General features: G+C 44.0%; 1 protein-coding gene across 2 annotated transcripts in view; it reads left to right on the forward strand.

Moving 5' to 3' along the window:
* The first annotated feature begins 397 nt into the window (after nucleotides 1-397).
* The window catches only part of stum (stum, mechanosensory transduction mediator homolog), a 39,245-nt gene continuing 21,651 nt past the window's right edge, over nucleotides 398-17,991 (forward strand). For both annotated transcript variants that reach the window (XM_020455442.2, XM_020455443.2), the window contains exon 1: nucleotides 398-727. In XM_020455442.2, the coding sequence (XP_020311031.1) occupies nucleotides 550-727 (178 nt within the window). In that variant the 5' untranslated portion in view covers nucleotides 398-549. The remainder of the gene's footprint in view (nucleotides 728-17,991) is intronic.

Here is a 17,991-nt window from a genome sequence, read left to right on the forward strand (position 1 = left end):
ATCTAAAAACTGGATTTAATATATTATTTTTCACTGCTCTGTGATGCAAACGGCGATTCTCCAATCAGAACTGTCTAGCCCATGATGTACTCAACATTTATCAACACTTTATTACACATGTGAATCTGCAGGTGAGAGGTTTAGCTATAGAGGAACATGTCTGTTTTAAATGCAGTGTTCTCTGCTACCCAAAGGCCATTAGTTGTGCATCCATAACATGAATATAAATAGAGCAAATATTGTTTGTTGTATTTATTTATTATTATAATTATTATTTGCCTAATTCTTGGTGTCTCGGTGGCATTAATTGGTAGATATTTTGAAACACCAAGCAGGGTACTGCCGCTTTAAATATATCCGGCTATGTAACCTACAGTAAGTAGTCAGTCCACCAGTGTTCACAAAACTGTGTAAAGGAGCAGATACTCGGTGCTTGCGTGCTACCTTCGTACACACACACACACACAATCAGTCCACTTCGTTCAGTTGGTCATCTTTGGAGAGGTGTGCTCGTCCAGTGTGATAAATATTTCACACTTTGCGTGTTTTATGCTCAAGATGGACCAGAAAGACACCGATATGAATGAAAAGGGAGTTACTTCTTCGACCAGTGGAGTTGTGGTCCAAGTAAGAGAGAAGAAAGGACCTTTGCGTGCAGCTATTCCATACATGCCATTCCCAGTAGCAGTAATATGCCTATTTCTCAACACTTTTGTTCCTGGTTTAGGTGAGTTTACACTTTGATTTAGCAACTTTTTTTTATAACACCATGTGAAGTAGCAACTGTCGAAAGCATACAGTGAGAATATGACACTGTTTTTCTTAGGTTTTTCTTAGAACTGAATATTAGCATACATTTTGAAAAGGTTTGTATTCATCACAAATTCGTTTATATTATCATTGTAGTTGTATTATTATTTATTTTTTGTGAATGTCTGAATTCACCGTTATGCGCACCCGGGGTGTATTAATTATGCCATTCTGTTGAAAACGTTTTGCAACAGATACTGTTTACTCCAAACTTAAAACGTTTTGCAACAAAACACTGTTTTATTTTGGACAAATTCTGGTAGGTCCCTGCTCCCTTCATTCCCTTTGCTCAGTTTGCTTCTGGTTGGTTCTTAAACTGTAAAGAGTTTCCGTTGCAAGACGTAATGAATGCACCACTGATGCTTGGGACATGGTTGTAACATTTGCTGGGCGTAGGAGTAAAGAGAAAAGCGAGGCCATAAAACTACAAGTGGTTTCTGCCATCTTGCTAGTTCAGTTTTTACTGGGACTACTCTGTCCGCTCACTAGCGCTCAGTGCGTACATGGAGCAGCGAAGGAGCGACGACGTCATCATGACGTCATCCAAAACCTTGACAGACATTGATATTAATATAAAATGTTAATGCGTTCGACATTGCAGCCCACTTTGAAGGCAAGGTGAGACTGACTAATCCACAAATCAACTTGCATCATAAATAACTACTCAATATTATTTGTAGATCAGTCAGTCGGTCACGTTTTACCCATGATACATCACAGTTTTGATGCACTCATACACTCTGAGTGCAAAAAAAAGGACCCTGCAACAAATATTTTAGTAATTAAATTGTTATTTTGTGCACAAAAGTAATGACTAAAGTGTCTTATTTGGACTAGAAAAATGTAACTTCTCTATTGTCTTTTTGGCAGTACATCAGATAAACTGCAGTAACGAAAGTGCCCTCTGAACACAAGGGAGAGCCTGTGACATAACTTCCGCTTTTGGATGAGAGCCTCGCTGTTTACAGTCCCTGGTGAAACGGAAAACATTGAGCTTTCTGAGCAAGTATTCGAGGAAGCTCTAACTAAAACTTTCAATATTCACGGGATAACGTAAAATCACCCCATTCCGTACAAATGTGCGCAACCGCAACATTCAAACGAGGCTACAAAGAAAACGAATGGGACTGTAGCGACTGTGTTGACTTCAAAATCAGGGGTGTGAACTAGGTATCTATTCAAGCGTTGATCGACATGGTAATAGCTCTATAGTATTGGAGAAAAGTTGAAAAAACGGACCCTCCGTTACATCTTGACGTGTCATGTCGTAACGTACAGCACGCATAAAGCAACTATTTCTGCCTTACAATCTCTCTCCACCAGGTGTAGCACTTCTCTCGTCCTTTAAAAACAAGAAATGGACAGTGACGGGGGTAAGGGGGAATACCTAGTCATTTTTTGCATCATCATTGCATGCGATCATCATTTTCAAAGCTGCTGTTTACTTCTAAGATAACTTTAGCCCTGTCCTAAAAACCAGATTCAAATTCAACACAAACCTTCAAATAGGTCTGTAATGACACATTATATAAACTCGTTATAGTGTTTTATTTACATTTTAGAGGCGATAAGGTGATAAGTTGGACAGATCGAGTGAAAAAAAAAAAATCTCCTTCTCACTAACACGCATTAGTTTCGCTTCCCCATCCGCCATTTTTAAAAAGACCCGACGGGGCTCATTGTCTTCTTGAATCATGCCGAAACGGGCAGCGTTTAGGTATGGCATTTATTTTGTTGGAAAGGGGAGAAAGTGTGCTTTTACAATGGTATTGACATTACAGTTGATCTGGAAGTTTGACGTTTTTGGGGCGCTAAAATAAGGTCAATTGTACGATGTACAAAAGTGAGTGAATTTACGTTAGCTTCTTTGTAGGCACTTCCACATACCAATAGTGATGCTGTCGACTTTGTTGGAGATTCTATTATCGCTAGATAACACTAGCTAATATCTGGGAAGCAGCTAGCTACTGCAGGTTTGCTAGCTTGCTCTCTGAAATTGTGTCCAATATTAACAAGACGACACTCCATCTTAACAACTCCTCCAAATTTACTGAACAGTGCAGAAGAGAACCTCCAAACAGTTTTATTCTTCTCGTCATGACCAGAATGTGGGGCATGTCCACTAGTTTCAGGCGTTTGTTTTTCGCCTGCTACGTTAGGTTAGCGTTCTGTGGAGAACTGTTCCCTTCTTTGCCAGTGTCAACTCTGGTAGCTGGCTTCCATGATTGAGAGGCTATAACTTTAAACAATAGCAAAATACACAATTAAGTGAATTAGTGATACAAATTGTGAGACACAGTACTTGACCAAAAGCATGTGGACACCTGCTCGTCGAACATCACATTCCAAAATCATGGGCATTAATGTGGAGTTGGTCCCTCCCTTTGATGCTATAACAGCCTCCAATCTTCTGGGAAGGCTTTCCACTAGATGTTGGAACATTGCTGCAGGGACTTGCTTCCATTCAGCCACAAGAGCTTTAGTGAGGTCGGTCAGTGATGTTGGGCGATTAGGCCTGGCTCGCAGTCGGCGTTCCAATTCATCCCAAAGGTGTTCGATGGAGTCGAGGTCAGGGCTCTGTGCAGGCCAGTCAAGTTCTTCCACACCGATCTCAACAAACCCTTTTTTTATGGACCTCGCATTGTACATGGAGGCATTGTCATGCTGAAACAGGAAAGGGCCTTCCCCAAACTGTTACCACAAAGTTGGAAGCACAGAATTGTCTAGAATGTCATTATATGCTGTAGCGTTAAGATTTCCCTAAGGGGCCTAGCCCGAACCATGAAAAACAGCCCCAGACCATTATTCCTCCTCCACAAAACTTTACAGTTGGCACTATGCATTGGTGCAGGTAGCATTCTCCTGGCATCTGGATGCATCACTCCAGAGGGTTTCCACTGCTCCAGAGTCCAATGGCAGTGAGCTTTACACCACTCCAGCCGACGCTTGGCACTGCGCATAGTGATCTTAGGCTTGTGTGCGGCTGTTCGGCCATGGAAACCCATTTCATGAAACTCCCGACGAACAGTTCTTGGGCTGACGTTGCTTACAGACGCAGTTTGGAACTCGGTAGTGAGTGTTGCAACCGAGGAGAGATGTATTTTTACGCACTTCAGCACTCGGTGGTCCGGTTCTGTGAGCTTGTGTGTCCTACCACTTCGCGGCTGACCCGTTGCTACTCCGAGACATTTTCACTTCTCAATAACAGCCCTTACAGTTGACTGGGGCAGCTCTAGCAGGGAAGAAACTTGACAAACTGACTTGTTGTGAAGGTGACATTCTATGACGGTGCCACTTTGAAAGTCACTGAGCTCTCAGTAAGGCCATTCTACTGCCAATGTTTGTTTATGGAGACTGCATGACTGTGCTTGATTTTATACACCTGTCAGAAACGGGAGTTTGCGAAATAGCCCGAATCCACTAATTTGAAGGGGTGTCCACATACTTTTGTGTATATATAGTGTAAATCATTAATACACATATCATAATAGTGATACATAATATACATTAGAAAGACATTTCATCAGCAAACTATTACTCCCCTTCATCTCTTTACATCTATTAAGATGAATTCATTGAGAATCTCAGTCAGATGCTTCCTCCCTAGAGTCTCAGTAATTGCAACACTGCTGTTTAATATGGATTTTGCAATTTGGTTTTATATGCCCTTCTTCTCTCTCCTCCGTTATCTTCAACTCTTCCTCATCTCCTAATTGTCAAGAGGCGATGCTGGGCTGGCAATAGGTCCCATTTGGAGTTCCCTCTATGCATGTCTATGTCTTTGTACGGATGCCACTGTACACTATCTGGACTAGAGGTCGGGCGATTAATCGGAATGGCCGATTAATTAGGGCCGATCTCAAATTTCTCTTTTGCACACCAATATCTCTACCTGTACATGACCATCTGATCATTTATCACTCCAGTGTTAATCTGCAAAATTGTAATTATTCGCCTACCTCCTCATGCCTTTTGCACACAATGCACTTTTTTCTACTGTGTTATTGACTTGTTAATTGTTTACTCCATGTCTAACTCTGTGTTGTCTGTTCACACTGCTATGCTTTATCTTGGCCAGGTCGCAGTTGCAAATGAGAACTTGTTCTCAACTAGCCTACCTGGTTAAATAAAAGGTGAAATAAAATAAAAAAGTTTTCATAACAATCGGTATTTTTGGACTCCGATTTTGCACATTTTTATTATATTTTTACAACTTTATTTAACGGGGCAAGTCAGTTAAGAACAAATTCTTATTTTCAATGACAGCCTAGGAACGGTGGGTTAACTGCCTTGTTCAGGGGCAGAACGGCAGATTTTTACCTCGTCAGCTCCGGGATTCAATCTTGCAACCTTACAGTTAACTAGTCCAACGCTCTAACCACCTGCAATCTCATTGCACTCCACGAGGAGCCTGCCTGTTACGCGAATGCAGTAAGAAGCCAAGGTAAGTTGCTAGCTAGCATTAAACTTATCTTCTAAAAAACAATCAATCAATCATAATCACTAGTTACACGTGGTTGATGATATTACTAGTTTATCTAGCGTGTCCTGAATTGCATATAATCGAAGCGGTGCGCATTTGCGAAAAAGGACTGTTGTTGCTCCAACGTGTACCTAACCATAAACATCAATGGCTTTCTTAAAATCAATACACAGAAGTATATATTTTTAAACCTGCATATTTAGCTAAAAGAAAGGTTAGCAGGCAATATTAACCAGGTGAAATTGTGTCACTTCTCTTGCGTTCATTGCACGCAGAGTCAGGGAAAATGCAACGGTTTTGGCCACCTGGCTCAATGCGAACTAATATTGCCAGAATTTTACGTAATTATGACATAACATTGAAGGTTGTGCAATGTAACATGAAGGCTGTGCAATGTAACATGTAATACAGTTCCGTATTTCACTGAAAGAATAAACGTTTTGTTTTCGAAATGATAGTTTCCGGATTCGATCATATTAATAACCTAAAGCTCGTATTTCTGTGTGTTATTATGTTATAATTAAGTCAATGATTTGATAGAGCAGTCTGACTGAGCGATGGTAGGCACCAGCAGGCTCGTAAGCATTAATTCAAACAGCACTTTCGTGCATTTTGCCAGCAGCTCTTCGCAATGCTTCAAGCATTGCGCTGTTTATGACTTCAAGCCTATCAACTCCCGAGATTAGGCTGGTGTAACCGATGTGAAATGGCTAGCTAGTCAGCGGGGTGCGCGCTAATAGCGTTTCAAACGTCACTCGCTCTGAGACTTGGAGTAGTTGTTCCCCTTGCTCTGCATGGGTAACACTGCTTCGAGGGTGGCTGTTGTCGATGTGTTGCTGGTTCGAGCCCAGGTAGCGACGAGGAGAGGGACGGAAGCTATACTGTTACACTGGCAATACTAAAGTGCCTATAAGAACATCCAATAGTCAAAGGTATATGAAATACAAATCATATAGAGAGAAATAGTCCTATAATTCCTATAATAACTACAACCTAAAACTTCTTACCTGGGAATATTGAAGACTCATATTAAAAGGAACCACCAGCTTCTTCTCATGTTCTGAGCAAGGAACTTAAACGTTAGCTTTCTTACATAGCACATATTGCACTTTTACTTTCTTCTCCAACACTTTGCTTTTGCATTATTTAAACCAAATTGAACATGTTTCATTATTTATTTGAGGCTAAATTGATTTTATTGATGTATTATATTAAGTTAAAATATGTGTTCATTCAGTATTGTTGTAATTGTCATTATTACAAATACATTTTGAAAAATCGTCCGATTAATCGGTATCAGCTTTTTATGGTCCTCCAATAATCGGTATCGATATCGGCGTCGAAAAATCGTAATCGCTCGACCACTAACCTGGACCACGGAGTTAGAGGATCTAATGGGAGTCAGTAATGGGATCTGTATAGTAGTGATTTCCATTTTCAGCATAACATTGATCTCCACACTATCCTGCCCTAAACCTAATGAATCCTGTGGAGCCCAGGCCCCACATATCCCTTTCATAGCAGGCACATCTGAAAGGAGAGGAGCCAGGAGCTGCTCGGCCCTTGTTAGAAAAGTGAACTAGGCCTACTCTGCTGTTCACTGCCAGTGCCATTCACTGACTGAGTCACTGTTATTATTTGATCATACAGTATTTCTATTCAGTATCTGTTTCAATAGAGCCAGACGGAGCTACACACAGTCTTTCTTAGATTCCTTTCAGATTCATGTATCCATGGTTATTGACCACAGTTATTGATTGCCCTTTTATGTGACACTATCCATGGCCCGAGTACTATGACTTGTCCTCTTTGGGCTGTCTTTGTGGGGACTAGGCCTAGGGAGTCTATAGTACTGAGTGTGTAACACTATAAATGTGTCTCTCCATGTGGCATATCCGTGGCATCCCAGTGTCCCAATGTCATTGTGTTCCTGGCTGGCCCAGATGTAATTCTTTATATTTTTTGTGGTTTTTATTAGTATTTAAAAAAAAATTTTTTAAATTCTTTCTAGTATTTTTGTATTATTTTTTAACCTAGACAAGTCAGTTAAGAACACATTTTTATTTACAATGACGGTCTACACCGGCCAAACCAGGGCTACGCTGGGCCAATTGTGCACCGCCCTATGGGAGTCCCAATCACAGCCAGTTGTGATTCAGCCTGGATTCGAACCAGGGTGTCTGTGGTGACGTCTCAAGCACTGAGATGCAGTGCCTTAGACCGTTGTGCCACCCAGGAACCCGAGGGGTGGGGTGGGGTGGTCTGGTCCATCATCTGGCCATCCACACCAGTGAAAAAGAGCTTTCCTCCCTTCTCAGTCCGGACTGGCTATACTGAGTGTTGCGGGTGAGACTGCCAGTTGCCAACAGGCCTTCCCAGTTCCCATGTCACCCAGCAGCAGCTCAGGGTTCTGTGTGACTACCATGTCTCTTCAGGTTTTGTCCAATCACCAGTCTTATTCTTGATTTTTTGGTTTGACCTATACCCTGGCTAGTGTTGCTGTCTCATCAGCCTATTTACACTGAAACAGCATCACACTTCCTCAACCCTGCAAGGCCATCACGTCAGCTGGGATTTCCACTAGTCCCACGACTGAGAGAAAATAAATGCATTCACAGGTGCTGGGCAAAGCTGTTTTTAAGTAGCAGCTTTTTGTTTTATTAGGAAGGAGGGATATTTCTTAGGGCCAGATTCTGACTGGTCAGGTTGGGCGCCTGTGAAGTCAGCACCTGAGATGAGGAACAGAGAGCGGATAGAAAGTAGTAATGTACAGTAGCTGAGTGCTAAATACAAAGAGACATCTCCTCCCCTCTACAGTCAGTGAGCCATATCTAACACACCCTCTCCTTGTGTTTACTGTAATTGCTAGTGGCATGTGCTGTGTGCCAAATTAAGTTAAATGAACTCTCGTTAATTGGCACTGGATTTGATACGGCTATAATTGAAAGAAATATATAAAAAAATCCTCTGCTGAACTGACGAAATAAATAAATATCTGCTAGCTTGTTTGTCAGCACCTCTCACCAGCAGCTTTCTAGAGAGAGAAATTAGGCTACCTTTAGAGTGAGACCAGATAGTGTGACTGGGACTGTGGACAGAGGGATGGGGATTCATTGGTTGAGGGAAATAGCATTGGCTTTCGTCCCATGTGGTCCTTATCTGTTTGGCGAGGCTGGTCCAAATTGAATTCCGTTTCAAGATCAATGACTAGTCGTAGGAATACCCTTCAAAGATATGCCAATGGAAAATTGGACTTTGGTATCTGTTTTTTAACTGTTCAGACATCCTCCTGTTTTCATTGTAGGCTACATGAAGCTCCCTAAACGTAAACACAGTATATTTGAAAGAACAATTAGTTCTAATTATTGGTCTTGATGGAGAATTAAAGAAATCCTCTTATTTTTTGCTCAATCTTTCTTCACCTTTGTGTCTTCCCGTCTTTTACAATGAAGGTATTTTGGAGGATGTCCATTATAATCTGATCAACAAGTGAGACAGTTGGAGGTACTGTATCACTCTCCATTAGTTTTCACACAATGGGTAGACCACTGTAACCTTGGACAGGATGTGTTTTTTCTTCTTCTGTGGATACATCATAGAATAGCATTCTGACAATGGCAAAGCATTACAATGCGATTCATAAAATTAAAAAGGCAGCATCAAAAACAACGTAGGAAAACCACAGTCAAACCACAGAAGCAACAGGCCATGTGTGGCTTCTCTCTGTCCCCTAACCTGTTACAGAGCAGTTGTTATTGGCTCCTTTAATCACAAGGCCTTCTGAATGGTTACAGGGCCCCCATTGTACCACTCCCATTGCGCTCCCTCCCCGTAGTACGCTGCCGTTTCCATGACAGCAGGTAGAGCTACCAGAACAGAAGGCTGTTCCTACCATTAAAGGTCTTCTCTATGGATGGCTGTGCCTTTCTTTCTGGTGACACTCAGCAGGAGTAGGACGCATAGCAGGGGGAGATTATGGGCTGTTTTAGGGAAAGCTAATTGCATACACCTGAAACAACCGCTCACATTTTTAAACCCAAGATGGTAGACCTGCATAGAATATGAACCATGACTTGAGTGAACACAGTAGGACATACACTGATTGTACAACACATTTTTTTGCTCTTTCCATAGCATAGACTGACCAGGTGAATCCAGGTAAAAGCTATGATCCCTTATTGATGTCACTTGTTAAATCCACTTCACAATCAGTTTAGATGAAGGGGGGGAGACTGTTTAATGAAGGATGTTTAAGCCTTGAGACAAGACATGGATTGTGTATGTGTTCCTTTCATAGGGTGAATGGGTAAGACAAAATATTTAAGTGCCTTTGAACAGGGTATGGTAGTAGGTGCAAGGCGCACCAGTTTGAATGTGTCAAGAACTACAGCGCTGCTGGGTTTTTCAGGCTCAAAAGTTTCCCGAATGGTCCACCGCTTATAGGACATCCAGCCAACTTGACACAACTGTTGGAAGCATTGGAGTTAACATGGGCCAGCATTCCTGTCGAATGCTTTCGACACCTTGCAGGTCATGCCTCGACAGATAGAGGCTGTTCTCAGGGCAAAAGGGGGTGCAACTCAATATTAGAAATGTGTTCCTATGGTTTTGTACACTCATTGGATATCTTACAGTACAGTACTGGCCATCTAACACACTGTAAACAAGCTTTATTAGGACTGAGAGAGAAGATAGATGAAAGAGAGAGAGAGAGCGATGCCATGGAGATGCTTGGTTTGGCATTGGTCTGGCGACACAGCTGGCTTACAGGTCCTCACCCCAACAGAAGCACAGAGAATTGATGTTTCACCCTTTAGAAGAGTAAGATAACATCAGACACACGTCTTCCATCTCTACCATCCATCCTGTTTTAATACTGTACAGAAACCCGGTGGCCATCAGAAATGTAAATACATTGGGCCAGAACAAATTGCCGTACGTGGTGAGTGGTCACAGTGACGTGTCAGAGTAAGTGCTGGATGATTAATGACAAACCCCCTCTAAGCAATAAACGTGAGCCTTCCTTCCCAGAAGCAACTTAATCAGCTCCATCCAGACACATGCACATTTCCATTACTGAAAACAGAGGAAAATGAGGTCTGGGTAGACATCGCAAAATGATTCATAAGAGCAGAGATCCATCATAGGAAGCGTCGGGCTGCATGAGGACATCTTGATATCCTCCCCCAGTCTCTAATTGTGTTGACTGAACTTCCAGAATGGCTTTGTGTCTTGGTTTGGAAAAGAGAATAACGTGGGTTTATTTAGAAGTAGACAATAGGCTACCCCTGCTGTTTCAGTGTCATGTGTATTTGTGATCTTGGTTGAGTGTTGACAAATTAATATCAATAAGAACTATTATTCAATGGGAATGTTTTAAAATCAAACCTCAGAGACGGTTCAAGTCTCTCCCTAACACGGAACCCATCGAGCGCACATATATTTTTTCCCCCACACCAAAGGTGACCACGACACAAAATATCAAAACAAACTCTGAACCAATTATATTCATTTGAGGACAGGTCGAAAAGCATTAAACATTCATGGCAATTTAGCTAGTTAGCTTGCACTTGCTTGCTAATTTGTCCTATTTAGCTAGCGTGTTGTTGCTAGCTAATTTGTCCTGGGATATAAACATTGAGTTGTTATTTTACCTGAAATGCACAAGGTCCTCTACTCCACCAATTAATCCACACACAAACCGGTCCACCGAATCGTTTCTAGTCATCTCTCTTCCTTCCACGCCTTTTCTTCTCTTGACTTTATATTGCGATTGGCAACTTTCACAAATTAGGTGCATTACCGCCACTGACCTCGTTCGTCTTTCAGTCACCCACGTGGGTATAACCAATGAGGAGATGGCACGTGGGTAGCTGCTTCTATAAACCAATTAGGAGATGGGAGAGGCAGGACTTGCAGCGCGATCTGCATCAGAAATATAACTGATTTCTATTTTAGCCCTTGGCAACGCAGACGTTCGTTGGCAAACGCAAGCAGTGTGGGTGCAATAATTGAATAACATAGATTTCTACATTTATTTTGCAACGCTCGCAACGCTAGCGGTGTGGTCAGCCTGTTAGAGTTTACTTCATTGTAAACAAGCAGCTCCATGCCCTTGATAGAGTGCGGTCTAATACCAATGGGAGAAAGGTGTTTCTTGCTACTGTATGGCGCTGCTGTCACATGCCCAGAGGGCATGCTGCACTTGTCCTTGAGCTTGTGTCATTTTATAAAAATCATAAATTGAGGTCACTTAAGCACACATTTTCAATTTCCGGTCTGCATGCTGGAAAGACTTTGACAATAGTGCCATCATGGCAGGCTACACATCTCCCATGTGCCCAACCTCAAGGCTAATCCCACGTCTGCCAGACACACACACACACGCACACACACACACACACATACACACGCACACACGCACACACATACACGCACGCACACACGCACGCACGCACACACACACACACACACACAGAGAGAGAGAGAGAGACTGTTATCTAACTGTCATACACAGTTTGTTAGCGTCTAGGGATCAGAAACACAGGTAGGCACAGACAGTACTGAATGTGGGGTTTTGCTTTGATGCAAGTTAACCGTCCACTAGTTATACGCTATCCCAATATTTTTGGAGGCGATATAATCCAAACAAATTGACATGTGGCCCTCTCCAGCCAGCTAGAGCACGGATGTTGTAGTATACCGCCATAATGAGAGAGCAGATCTGTTGAGAGAGCAGATGTTGAGCCCAGGTAGGCAGGCAGGCCCAGTGAAAGTGGGGGTGGTTGCATGGGTGAATGATTGATCGGCTGTGTCAGCTAGTGCTAGAGCAGGGATGGGCAACTGGTGGCCACGGACCCCATTTTCTAGGCCCGCAGATTAACCCAACCCCCCCCCCCCTCAAGAAAAACAGTTGGGGTCTCAACTTAATGTTGAGAGTTAGAATAGTACAATACACAAGTTGCAATTTGAAATTTGGTTGTGCATCAGCAATTTTTCTCTTGTTGTCAGTCACTGACAGTGACTCAATTAGCCCATGTCAGCTAACATTTTTTAGATTGGTAAATTAGTCTTGCCAGCTATCTAAACTTGTAGTAACCATTGTCAAATTACCGTCGAGGGGGGGGGGGGGGCATTGATTTTGTTCGTCACACTCACTCAGATATCGTATTCAAAACTGCAAACATTTCTCTTCACTATATGGCAAATTGAGTAGAAAAGCCACCCCATGGCAAAATGAGTAGAAAAGCCACCCCATGGCAAAATGAGTAGAAAAGCCACCCCATGGCAAAATGAGTAGAAAAGCCACCCCATGGCAAATTGAGTAGAAAAGCCACCCCATGGCAAATTGAGTAGAAAAGCCACCCCATGGCAAAATGAGTAGAAAAGCCACCCCATGGCAAAATGAGTAGAAAAGCCATCCCATGGCAAAATGAGTAGAAAAGCCACCCCATGGCAAATTGAGTAGAAAAGCCACCCCATGGCAAAATGAGTAGAAAAGCCACCCCATGGCAAAATGAGTAGAAAAGCCACCCCATGGCAAAATGAGTAGAAAAGCCACCCCATGGCAAAATGAGTAGAATTGCAGCAAACTTCCTTTAACACTGAAACATGTTCTCTACATTCCATGGCATAATGTGTAGAATTGCAGGAAATTAACTCCAAAATGTCATTTTCTTCTCTCCATTGTCGAGACGGGGTGGTTGCATTTTTTTGTTGATGCTCAGAACAAAATTTCACTTGGGTCCCCAAAAAAGGCTAGGGCCGAGTGAGTGAGTGAGTGAGTGAGTGAGTGAGTGAGTGAGTGAGTGAGTGAGTGGGGATGGGATTGGAGAAGGGATGGGAAGGGGGGCGGTTGTTGTGAGGCAGGGGGAATATGTTTTTAGCCAAGGTTAAATTTAGCAGAGGTCATTTTCTATTTCAATCTCAGCATATCCAGTTTTCTGTTTCTGTGTGGGTTAGTAAATACCAGCCTGTGAACTCTTTAGGGCCTTTGGCTAGAATCGAGTTTCTTAATTTATTTGGTGCCACCCGAGCATTAGTAGATTTACTTTACAAAGACAGGGTATCTAAATGTTGTGTGGAAATTACCTTTTTGAATCATTCTGGAACTACACCATGAACAATGTTCAATCATAAATGTGAAAAACAATGCTTTGAATAGCACAGACGACTAGATTGAAATCGTGAAGGACAAGCTTTTTAGATTATCCAACAAATTAGCACCTGGACTGAAGTGTGGAACAACATGAGACACTCATTGGTGCTCAGTACTGTTGACATTGTTTGAGTGTTTAAAAAGGTCTCTCTCTCATCTCTCTCTCTCTCTCTCTCTCTCTCTCTCTCTGCTTCTTCAGCTCAGATGAGTTCCCCTCTAATTCTGTCACAAGTGGTCCCTTCCAAGGCCACTCGCAGTGAGAGTTTTCTATTTCTCTCTTGTCGTCAAAAAACAAGGACTAAACAGGATAATTAACCTCCCACTTTTTCAGTGGGCACTAAGTGTGAACGCTTGAGAAAATTACATTCATCAGCGGCTTAATGCATGAGGACGATGACACTCACCATCCCCCTGTCTCACTCCTCACACAGACTCTGTGCTGGGGTGGGCGGGGGAGGGATGGGGTGGGGGGTTGAGTGAGAAGGGGCTTTGGTGAGAGAGGGAGACAGGAACAGAGACAGAAACAGAGGGGAGTATTAGACCTCAGTATAAGACCCAAATGCAGACAGTTCGAAGTAACGAAAATGTTTACAAAAACAGGGGGCAGGCAAACGACAGGTCAAGGGCAGGCAGAGGGGTCTTGTTCTGAATAGAGATCAACCGATTATGATTTTTCAATGCCGATACCGATTAATCGGACGATTTTTTTACATAGATATTTTTTAAGTAATGACAATTACAACAATACTGAATGAACACTTATTTTAACTTAATATAATACATCAATCAAATCAATTTAGCCTCAAGTAAATAATGAAACATGTTCAATTTGGTTTAAATAATGCAAAAACAAAGTGTTGGAGATGAAAGTACAAGTGCAATATGTGCTATGTAAGAAAGCTAACGTTTCAGTTCCTTGCTCAGAACATGAGAACATATGAAAGCTGGTGGTTCCTTTTAGTCTTCAATATTCCCAGGTAAGAAGTTTTAGGTTGTAGTTATTATAGGAATTATAGGACTATTTCCCTCTATACCATTTGTATTTCATATACCTTTGACTATTGGATGTTCTTATAGGCACTTTAGTATTGCCAGTGTAACAGTATAGCTTCCGTCCCTCTCCTCGCTCCTCCCTGGGCTCGAACCAGCAACACATCGACAACAGCCACCATCGAAGCAGCGTTACCCATGCAGAGCAAAGGGAACAACTACTAGAAGGCTCAGAGCGAGTGACGTCTGAAACTCTATTAGCACGCGCTAACTAGCTAGCCATTTCACTTCGGTTACACCAACCTCATCTTGGGAGTTGATAGGCTTGAAGTCATAAACAGCGCAATGCTTGACGCACAACGAAGAGCTGCTGGCAAAACGCATGAAAATGCTGTTTGAATGAATGTTTACGCGCCTGCTTCTGCCTACCACCGCTCAGTCAGATACTTAGATACTTGTATGCTTGTATGCTCAGTCAGATTATATGCAACGCAGGACACGCTAGATAATATCTAGTAATATCATCAACCATGTGTAGTTAACTAGTGATTATGATTGAATGTTTTTTATAAGATAAGGTTAATGCTAGCTAGCAACTTACCCTGGCTTACCGCATTCGCGTAACAGGCAGTCTCCTTGTGGAGTGCAACGAGAGAGAGGCAGGTCGTTATTGCGTTGGACTAGTTAACTGTAAGGTTGCAAGATTGAATCCCCCGAGCTGACAAGATGAAAAATCTGTCGTTCTGCCCCTGAACGAGGCAGTTAACCCACCATTCCTAGGCCGTCATTGAAAATAATAATGTTTTCTTAACTGACTTGCCTAGTTAAAGAAAGCTATTTAAAAAAAGAAAAAAAGAAAATAAATCGGCAAATCGGCGCCCAAAAATACAGATTTCCGATTGTCATGAAAACTTGCAATCGGCCCTAATTAATCGGCCCTAATTAATCGGCCATTCCGATTAATCGGTCGACCTCTAGTTCTGAGCACAGACCGTTCAGGCGAAAGCGGAGACATCCGGAACTATGATGGGCCACCAAAAATGCTGTCGCACAAAGACCAGGGTCCGACAGGCCCCCCGGGGTCCGGTTGGGAACGCTGAGCCTCATGGACCTATTTCTCTGTACCCATGACGAGGGTAGCCACCAGGCACGAGGTAGGAAGAATGTCCAAGGGTGTAGAAGCAGGACAATTGCGGCGTCAAAGCACGTCCAGCTTAACATTCTTAGACCCCGGGCAGTAGGAGATGGTGAAGTTGAACCGGGTGAACAACAGGGCCCATCGAGCTTGCCTGAAACGTGCAGCTGCGCTCTGGACGTGGGTTAGGGCCAATCCACCACAGCGCTCACCTTTCCCAGATCCATCTGCACATTCCCAGCAGCGATGATGTATCCAAGGAAGTACATGATGGAGCAATGGAAGTCGCAAATTTCGGCTTTGGTAAACAGCTGGTTCTCCAGGAGACGCTGGAGGACTTGTCGGACATGGAGAACGGGTTTTTAAACTGAGCGGGAAAAGATGAGGATATCGTTGTGGTAGATGAACACAAACCGGTTCAACATGTCCCTGAGAACGTCATTAACTAGGGCGTGGAACAGAGCAGGAGCATTGGTCAAACCGGGTGGCATCACCAGGTATTCATAGTGTCCGCTAGCAGTGTTAAAGGCTGTCTTCCACTCGTCACCTTCCTGTAACTGTACCAGGTGGAAGGTCTTCTGCAGGTCTTACTTAGAGAAGATAGTGGTCCCCTGGAGCGGCTCGAAAGCCGATACGATGAGTGGTAGCGGGTAACGTTTTTTTGAACCGTGATGTCATTGAGGCCCAGGTAGTCGATGTATGGGCGCCGAGGGGGAGGCAGAAGGATGGATACCCCTGCAGCCAGGAAGTCCTCGATGCACGTCTCCATAGCCTTGGTCTCCGGACCCGACAGTAAATACAGCCGTAGTGTAGTGCACGGGAGAAGGTTGATCCTGCAGTCATAGGGTTGATGCGGAAGAAACGAAGTGGCCCGGGCCTTGCTGAAAACCTCCCAGAGATCCTGGTACCACCACGGGAACAGTTGAGAGGTCAGAGGCTTCTTCCGAGCCCACAGGAAGATGTTCCCGAGGCAGGCTGCGCCGACTTCAGGCGATGGGCATGGCAGAACGGGCTCCAGCCCCCAATAGTACCCACAGTCCAGTTGATAAGGGGATTGTGGCGCTAGAGCCAAGAACACCCCAATACCATGGGAACCTGAGGAGACTTGATGAGCATAAACTGTATAGACTCACTGTGGTTCCGGGACACACGCAGGTGGATAGGAGTAGTATTGTGGGTAACCCTGCCTATGGAGTGCCCATCCAGTGCTCTAACGTCCAGGGGACTGGAGAGGGGCTGAGTGGGGATGCCCAGCTCAGACACCAGGGTGGCGTCCATGGAACTCTCGTTGGCCCCAGAGTCAATGAGAACCCAGAGAGATTTAGACTGACTCACCCAACAGCAGGTTGGCATGGAGAGGGGTGTGAATAAGTGGAGAAGAAAAACTCACAGTGTGGCATACCAGAGTACTCATAAACTACTGATGAGCCTGGTCTATTTAAAGGACTGGTAGAAACAAAATGACTGGCAGTTCCGCAATACAGACAGCCCTGGGTGTTAAGTCAGCATAAGCATTCGGCTGGAAACAGCCTAGCTCTGCCAAGTTGCCCGGAAAAAGGTGAGTCGGCAGACCTCAGAGACTCTCGGGGGACCTCGGGTAAGCTCGGATCCTCGGAGACGTAGACGCCGGGGACATCCGGAGTTCCTCGGAGGCAAGGTGGGATCCTTTGGCGAGCGATTGGGACTGGAATCAGACCTCCTCCCCCTCCTGTTCCCGTAGCCACCCATCGGTCGATGGTCAAGGCGATGAGCCAATTGAGATCCGTAGGCAGCTCCCGGGCTGCATGCTCGTCCTTATCCTCCTCCGATAATATATTAAGGAATATGACGAACAGGAACTCTGTGTTCCAGGCACTCTCGGCAGCCAAAGCGCAGACATTAACCGCATAGTCTGCCACACTGCGGGAGTCTTGGCAAAGCTGAAGTAACTTCCAGGCAGCCTCTCTCCCAGACAACGGAGAATCAAAAACCTTTTTCACCACAGCCACGAACTCCTCCAGGATAACTCACGGCAGATTGTTTTTCCCACACCGCAGTAGCCCAGGCAAGAGCCCTCCCGGACATTAGTGTTATGAGATACTCTATCTTCGAGCACTCTAGGGGAAGGATAAGGGCTGCAGCTCGAAAATGAGGGATCACTGGGAGAGAAACACCCGACAGGTTCCTGACCCTCCAGCGAAGTGTTCCGGAGGACTTAAGCGGGGTTCTTGGGAAGCCGGGGTGGCCTGGAGAGACGCACTGCTGACAGCGGTGTTACTGGGGGGGCTGGGAGGGTACTGTCGTGGCCGGCGGCCTCATAGATCATCCACAGAATTGCTTCAGCACTGTATTTAAGGCACAGTCATGGCATTCTGCCAATGTCTGGAATCAGTCCATAAGACCTCTGAGTATCTCCTCATGTCTCTTAATGGTGGC

Source organism: Oncorhynchus kisutch, linkage group LG21, assembly GCF_002021735.2.
Source record: "Oncorhynchus kisutch isolate 150728-3 linkage group LG21, Okis_V2, whole genome shotgun sequence".
NCBI classification, from domain to species: Eukaryota; Metazoa; Chordata; class Actinopteri; order Salmoniformes; family Salmonidae; genus Oncorhynchus; species Oncorhynchus kisutch.